Source organism: Colletotrichum paranaense, assembly GCF_030867605.1.
Source record: "Colletotrichum paranaense strain IMI 384185 chromosome Unknown Scaffold_8.1, whole genome shotgun sequence".
NCBI classification, from domain to species: Eukaryota; Fungi; Ascomycota; class Sordariomycetes; order Glomerellales; family Glomerellaceae; genus Colletotrichum; species Colletotrichum paranaense.
In genome coordinates, this window is record NW_026848966.1 from 2,068,873 (window position 1) to 2,077,019 (window position 8,147).

Sequence of the window (8,147 nt, forward strand, 5' to 3'; positions counted from 1 at the left end):
CGCCTGATCATTTGCATAATTCCAGAACAGTTAATTGTTGATTAGAAACGAGAAGCCGCCCCAGAAACCTCTAAAGCGTTGATCTATCTGGTCCCTCCTACAAAACACGCATCTCGCCCATTTGTGTCCTCTCATTCACACACGGACAACCACACCTCCATTGTACGACTGAATTGGGCCACCTCACTCTGCTTCTTTTCGTCTCGTACGGACAGCCACACACACAAACACCCCAGTCTTCTTGGGGAACTTGGCCCCCTCCTTCCCCTTCACCACTTGCCCTTGCTAGCAACGACACCAGCTAGGCCCCGAACGGACGTCTCCCCGAGGATCTCGAAAACGGAGACATCGACTCCCCCGGCGTTGCGGAAAATCTAGTTCCGCACGCCTACAGCAACAAGGGAGTCGACGCCGTACGCGCTGGGCGCCCGCTTCGGATCAATCTCCTCCGGGAGAAGGGACATGGCCTTGGCCATCAAATGCACCAGGCCGGTGCAGATGATGACCGCAGCCTCCTCCGCCCCGGAGCAGACGGCGAGCATCTTCTTGACGTCAGCTTCGCCGCTGGAGACGCCGCCATCATCACGATCCCCCTCCGGAGAGTAGATCGGCACGTCGACCATATTCAAATACGAATAGAGCGCCGTGCGCGACCAAAAGGGGTCGCCGGGGTCGTTCTGGCGAATGAGACCACCGGTGCCGACGCCCGAGACGATTTGCGGCCTCGTCTGGACGCCGGGGGTGACCTCCCCCGTGATGGCCCGTTCCACCATCGTCAGGAAGTCTTCGTGCCGGATTCCATAGAACCCAGCACCGCGGAGCTTCCCCAGGGTCTCCTCGTCCTCCACCAGCATCCCGGCCTGGAGGACCGGACCGAGGGCCAGGGAGACGGCGCGAGGGAGAGCCTGAGCGAGGGCGTCTTGAACGGCGTTGGCCGCCGCGTAGTTTGCTTGGCCCCGGTTGCCGATGATTCCCGAGGCACTCGAGAGGAAGAGGAACCAAGGGGCGGCAGCCGGGGTCGAGGGACTGGGCTGAGGGTTTCGGCCGAAGACGTCTGCAAGGTTGATGGCACCGATTGCCTTGGGAGCGAAGGCGGTGTGCCAGTCTTCAAAGCTCATCTTCTCGAATAGAGCATCCTGCTGTCTGTTAGTCTATGGTAAAATTCAAGTCAAAGGGGTGAGGATCCTGACCTGAATGACCGCAGCGCACTGAACAACGCCAGAGATCTTGCCAAGAGTCGGGGCGAGTGCCTTGAGTGCCTGGAGATTTGTGATGTCTACCGCAATTGCTGTTGCTTGGACGCCTGACTTGCTGAGATGATGAAGGAAATCCTGGGCATCCTGATTGCCGCCAGATCTTGACAAGAACACCAGCTTCTTCGCACCTTTGTCGGCAAGCAGCTTCGCTATGCTCCTTCCTAAGCCTCCTAGACCACCAGCGAGAATATATGTGCCTTTCGGGTCGATGACATCGTCAAGCGGCTTGATTTGCGTCTCTGTGGCCACAGGGACGAGGGTATCGCGGTCGGCCGTCATGGTGACAAGACCGTGGTAAGGTCCTTTGTCAATCTGCTTGAAAGCTCCTTCAAGGTTGGACATGGGGAATCGGTGGACCGGCTGACACTGGAGGCTCGAGCTCTTGCGTAAGTAGTCAAATGCAAAGCGATCTACCATGGTGAAGAACTCCTTGATGAGGTCAGGGTCATCCTTCATCATGGTGGCAACGTCGAAACGCATGAACATCGTGGAAGTAGCAACAGGACCTCTGACAGGCTTGCCCGTTTTGTCGGAGAGCTGGAAAATGCAGCCGGCTATGTAATGTTAGCTTCGCACCAGGTAAGAATACTTGAAGACTTACATGACTTGACACATTTGAAATTGATGGCAGTGTGCTCCTGGGTGGGGTTGTAGACAATGTTAACCTTTCCGAATCGGAGAACATCGGCAACGAAAGACTCTCCATTAGCGTCGAAAATGTGGTCATCTGGAATGGAGTGAGCTTTGATGAGAGTTTCACGCTGGGCATCAGAGTCGCTTCCCAGGACCGTCGCAAAAACCTCGGCACCGATCAGGGTGGCAATGCGAATTGCAGCTTGACCGTAAGAACTTGCCGCAGCGTGGACTAGCAACGTCTTCTTCTTTGAAAGTCTACCGACGCCTAAAATTGCATAAAACGCAGCGATGAGAGTACTTGGAGTGTACTGGCAACATTCGAACGGTGGCGGCGCGGGCTTGACGAAGCCCTGGTGGACTCGGTGAACCGTCTTGAAAGCGCCGGGAACAAGTGCTACGACCTGTTCTCCGCAGCAAATGTCCCTCACATCGCGACCGACTTTGCTGACGATTCCCAAAATATCGATGCCGAGGATGTTATCATCAGTCCGGCCCATGGCGGTGTGGAGATCAGAGAGATGCAAGGCCGCGCTGAGGGTCTGGATTTCGACTTCCTGAGGGCCGAGCTTTGTAGGATACGAGGTCTTGATGAAGTGGAAGTTATCATTCGAAATTGCTGGCTCAGAAAACGTCATATTGTAACTCTCCCTGATTGTTGAATGGTCAAAGATGGGCTTCTGGACAACCTCGATATGAGAGTCGTTTTCGATCATTCTGTTGAGCTCTTCCTGGGGCATCAATCTGGGGATGTACAGATCGCCTCCTTCTTCCGCGAACTCAGCCTCCGCTGATCCAGCCAACATTGAAGCAAGGACAGACCACACAGTCTTTGGGAGGGTAGACGAAGTAAGCTGAGTAGCCTCGGCCAAGTCGAGAGTGACAATCGTCTTTTGCGGATCCTCGGACAAGATCGTGCGTGCAAGCGCAATGACAGGAGCGTTCTGGGGAATGGTAGAACATCTGTTGGCGCCACGGGTGATCCACAGGAGGCTCTTGGCTGTGTTTTGAATATTGCGAAAGTCACTGAATTGCTCGGTCGTCCAGTTATATACAAAAGACTCGCACACTTCGAGAAGCGCGATGCAGATCTTGCCAGCTGAGTCGACTTCATGTAAGGGGCCAGCGCTCACTTTGAACCCTTTGTCGCACAATAGGTTATTGAAAGACAAGACAAAGCCATTGAGAGCCGCGTCGGCTGTGTCGGGCAAGACAAGGACGACTTCGGGCGATGAAACGGGGTCCAACGCGTCGGCAAAGAGACGAACCTCGAAATGCTGGTCTAGCATGTCGCAGCGAATGACATCGTCCGAATCGGGCTCGAAAGAGACCTGAAGCGAGGCAAGCTCATCTGAAAGCTGCTGGAATCCGGACATGGAGTCGGTGGTGGTCGGGGTCATTGGAGGCGAGACCTCATTGAGCAAAAGTCCATCGTGCAGCAGGAGCTGACTTGCTTCGATCATATCGATGCTTGAGTTCCTGGCTGCGATAATAAGGTTATAGCGAGCAGAATGTCTCTTGACAGCTTCCCAATCGCGGTGCTCCAAGACTTTGATAGCCGGTGATCCTGCAAAGATCTTCTGTGTAGTAGACAGCGTAGCGGCATCGGTGATGGTGAGGCGGGACAAAAGAAGCCTGTCGCCTTCCAAGAGCGTCTCCAGAACATGTCTAGCCATCTGCTCATCTCCACCACAATGAAGAACAGACAGAGATGGGTACTTGTGCGCCATCAGCTCTAGCATGTGGGTGAAGTCTGCGTACATCGTCGTGGTGTAGTCCTCTTTCCATACGATACTAGAACAGAGGTTGCGATGATTAGGAATGAAGCCACCATCTTCGATTGAAGGTGCCGACAAGGCAGTGAAGTGCAAGCCGTCAACAATGATAGACGGTGTCTCCCAGTCACTGACATCAGCCACCATCACAATTGAGCCAGTGGCGTCGCGGAGACCGTGTCTCTCGGCCGTAGCAAAACCGGTGAACTCGAAGCCGGTGCCATGAGGCGTGTTTGCAGAGACGAAGATGCTTTCAACAGACGAAGGAACCATCGGCTTGCTATCGATGGCGAAGAGAGTCTGGAACATAGCATCCAACGTGGCGGGATGAATAATGTGAGGATACTCAAAGTTTGCCGGCATCTTTGACTTCGTATCGGGAATGCGAATTTTGCTGATACATGAGTTCTGATGAGTTGATATGGACGTCACGTTTTGAAAACAAGGCCCGTAGTTGAGACCGACGATATCCAGGATCTCGTATAGCTGTCGCGGAGGCATGGTTATGGTGCATTGACCTTGGATCTTCTTGAATATGGCCTCGTTCCCGGTAGTGGATGACGGAATACCCCCAGCCTTTTGTCGAATCTTGATGCATCCGTCCGCATGCCGAATCCATGGGCCATTTTCTTGCTTTGAGTAGATGGAAAACTCCCACACCGGTTCAGACTCAAGGTTGGCAGAGCACTGCTTCAGATTGAGCGAGTACTCGAGACCGTAAGCTGTAGAAGGAATGATCATAGCTCTCTCGATAGTCAGACCAGTCAAGTGAAATCCCAAAACATCCGTCATGCTATGAGAAAGTTGGCTTGCGGCTTCGAAAGCCATGGTGACCATGCCTGCCGCCGGGTACACGATTGTCTTCTGGACTCGATGATCCTGGATCCAAGGGTTCTCAGAGATGCGGAAGAAACCTCTCCAGCGCGGCTCGAAGGTGGTGGCATCTGGAGAAGGAGATCCGATGAGATCTTGGCGGCCAAAGTTCCGGAAGCGATGCTCGGTACAAGTGTGTGACTCGTGCCAGAAGGTCTTGGAATGGTTCCAGGGATAGGATGGTAGATCGACAAGCGTCTTGAACGTAGGATTACCAGAGCACCTAGTAAGCCATCGTGAGTAAGGTAGACAAAGTACAAAGAAGAAAGTTGCTTACTTAGAGATGACCTGAAGCATGTCAACGGGGTATCCGCGAGCCCAAAGCTCTCCAACCGCCTGGAGCATTGTGGTTGCGGAATCCTTCTCGCGCTGCATGAGCGACAAATACGTCGGCTGGCTGCTAGGGCTGAGCTCGGCCATGATCTCGGAGAGTGCCGATGTCAGCGTCGCGTGGGGACTCAGCTCGATCAAGAGATCCGGTCTGTTCTGAGAGTCCATCATAGCCTTGACTGCGGAAACGAATTGCACCGGCGAAACCAGGTTCTCGACCCAATAGAATTTCCCGAGGAGAGCATGCGGATACGCCATACCTCGTACGGAAGAAAAGAAAGGGATGTTGCCAGTGGTGTCTTTGGGTCGGATAGACTTGATGCGCTCCAGATAGTCCTCTTGAACCATGTTCATCTGCCTCGAGTGGTAGGCGATGTCCACGTCGAGCACCTTGCAAAGAACCCGGCGCGACTTGAGTTCATCTCGCATGTGTAGAATATCCTCCAGCTCGCCAGAGATTGTGATCGAGTTTGGACTGTTGATACAAGCAATCTCCAAATCGTCAGGATTCTGCCGACTCCGGAGGTAAGCTTGGGCTTCATAGCGAGTCATCTTGACGGCACACATGGCGCCCTGAAGAAACGGTGCATAAGTCTTGAGAAGTGCAGCGCTCTGGCCACGGTGGTATGCCAATGCCCAAGCCGCTTCGCAGGTCATGGCATCGCACGCGTACGCAGCTGCGATTTCTCCTGATGAGTGGCCAACGACGCTACTGGGAGTGATATTGCACGACCGCAGCAGGTCGACCAGCGCCACCTGAATTGCTGTTGTTGCCGGCTGCGAAATCTGAGGCTCTTGAACGCGCGACTCCGGCTTGGGTCGCATGATCTCTTCTGTGAGGTCGAAGTCGTTATCTATCGTCTTGAGGTACTGGGTTGCCGCGTCAAGACTTCGTAGGAAAACTTCAAAGCACATGAGCTCGCGTCCCATCTGAGCCCATTGCGAACCCTGGCCACAGAAGACGAAGCCGATCTTGAGCTTGGAATCACGGCTAGATCGAAGAAAGCTGCACTCGTCTCTGACCATCAACTTCGCGATGAGATTAGCAAAAGAACTGGCCACAGCAAACCCTTTCCACTCCATCACCGAGCGGCGACATCCCAGGGTGTATGCATAGTTATCGGCGTCTCTTTGATTAGCATTTGCGAGCTTCTCAATGTGGTCAAGGTGCGTGTCTATTAAGCGAGATACGCCCTTACGCTCGTTCGAAGAGAAGACAAAGAGCTGAGAAGTTGAGAAGACTCCCTGGTTCGCATTGTTTCCGTTGTCTTCGTTTGACTGGCTGTCGTCGACCACAGAGTTGTGGTTGGCGGAGATGCCGCGCGAGGCAAAATACGCGGCTGGCTCATCGAGGACGGCATGGGCGTTGGTTCCACCAAAGCCAAAGCAATTGACGCTGATTCTTCGACCACCTTGGATAGGCCACTTGACCAGATCCGTGGGAACCTGCGATAATCATCAGCATACATTAGAAGCACAATGTACGAGTGGATAAGTCTTACCTTCACTTTCCAGTTCTCAAAATCGATGTTGGGGTTCCCTTGCTCGAAGTTGATGTTTGGGGGTATCTGGCCCTTTTCGGCAGTGAGAACGCCTTTAATCAGGCCAGCAACCCCGGCGGCTCCCTCCAGATGACCAATGTTTGTCTTCACAGAGCCTACAAACACTGGATTCTCGATCGACCTTCCGTCACTCAGAGTCTCAGAGATGGCCTTAAGCTCCCGAAAGTCGCCAGCCTGGGTTCCAGTCCCGTGACACTCGACAAAAGCCGTCTGATTCATGTCCAGGTCGTGCTTGGAGTAGAGGGATCGGATGTTGACCACCTGGGCCTCCTTGCTCGGAAGAGTGATGCCTTGTAAAACCGTCAGAATTTTGTCCCCCAGTCCCCTCGCAACGTGGAATACTCACCTGTGGTCAGGCCGTCTTGGTTTACGTGAGTGCCACGGATGACAGCTCGAATGGTATCATTGTCTCGGACAGCATCCGAGAGCTTCTTCAAGACAACGAATCCAATACCTTCCCCGCGACCGTAACCATTGGCACGAGAGTCGAAGGCGAAACATTTTCCATCTGGGCTGAGAAAGTTGAGTGCAGTCATGGGCATCATTGTGTTGGGTGTGAAGATAAGACCAGCACCGGCAGCGAGGGCCTTGAGAAGTTAGCCTGCGAATTCCAAGATGACGGTAATGGAGGATTCATACCATTGAACAGTCGCCAGCTCGGAGAGCTTGGGCGGCGAGGTGAACTGCAACAAGACTTCCACTACAGCCAGTATCGATCGTCATACTAGGCCCCTTGAAGTCGTACGTGTAGGACACGCGGTTTGACATGATGGCATTTCCAGTGCCCGTGGCGGCATACTGGGGCTGCCAGTCCATATCTCTGAGGCAGATTTGTTCATAATCTAGGACCAATCAGTAAGGCAAGGTGAGAGAGAAGCGAGGTAATAACGAACCTTTTACAAACGAGCCCACGTAGACAGCAGTCGGACTGCCTTTCAGGTCTTCCATGCGAAGACCAGCTATATCAGGTTAGCACGGAATTATTCGAAAGATTAAGGGCCAACGCACCGTTCTCAAGCGCTTCGTAGGAAACCTCTAGTAGGAATCGCTGTTGAGGATCAATGGCCTTGGCGTCCTCTGCCATGATGGAGAAAAACTATAGAGTGTCAGAAAAAGTGGCATTCCACATCCGGAGGTCTCTGATGGGGACTCACCGACGCATCAAACGCTGCGACATCATCCTTGATGAAATGCGCTCCTCGGAACGAAATCTAGGTAAATCAGGTCAGTCTGAAGATATGACAAAATGATTTGGACGAGATGAGATGAAAACCCACGCTGCCCTGACGATCACCACTTGGATGATAGTAGCCATCGATGTTGAGACGATCCTTGGGGAATTCTGACCAGGCCGACTCCTTCGCAATCAACATCTCCCAAAGCTTCTCCGGAGATGTCGCGTTGCCTGGGAAGCGGCATGCCATGCCGACGATGGCGATGTCTTCCATCTTGCCCGCCTCGACGGATTTCGCAACCAAGGTGTTGTCTTCAATGGGAAGTATCGACAGACGAGGTGGTAGGAGGGGAGACGCAAGGCGAAAAGAATCTGACTGTACGAGGGCAGCTCAGACAACAAGATCCTGTCTCCTTTGTGACCGGGTCGATGGGTACAGAAGAAGAAAAGGGTATCAATCGGCTGGAAAACAGGATGGAAAGGGAAGGAAAGAAATCTCTGAAGAATGAAGGTGAAGTTGGGTAGTTGAAAATCTTTTCTGCCA

General features: G+C 53.2%; 1 protein-coding gene across 1 annotated transcript; it reads right to left on the reverse strand.

Annotated features, from left to right (window-relative positions):
* Positions 1-374: 374 nt before the first annotated feature.
* On the reverse strand, positions 375-7,877 carry CPAR01_10515 (beta-ketoacyl synthase domain-containing protein; the record flags this gene model as incomplete). The annotated part of the gene is made up of 11 exons (XM_060494775.1): positions 375-1,136; positions 1,191-1,810; positions 1,858-4,760; positions 4,815-6,313; positions 6,370-6,719; positions 6,776-7,016; positions 7,069-7,271; positions 7,323-7,388; positions 7,438-7,525; positions 7,584-7,640; positions 7,707-7,877. 11 exons carry the CDS (start codon positions 7,875-7,877, stop codon positions 375-377), a joined length of 6,960 nt encoding a protein of 2,319 aa, XP_060346957.1.
* Between the last annotated feature and the right edge of the window lie 270 nt (positions 7,878-8,147).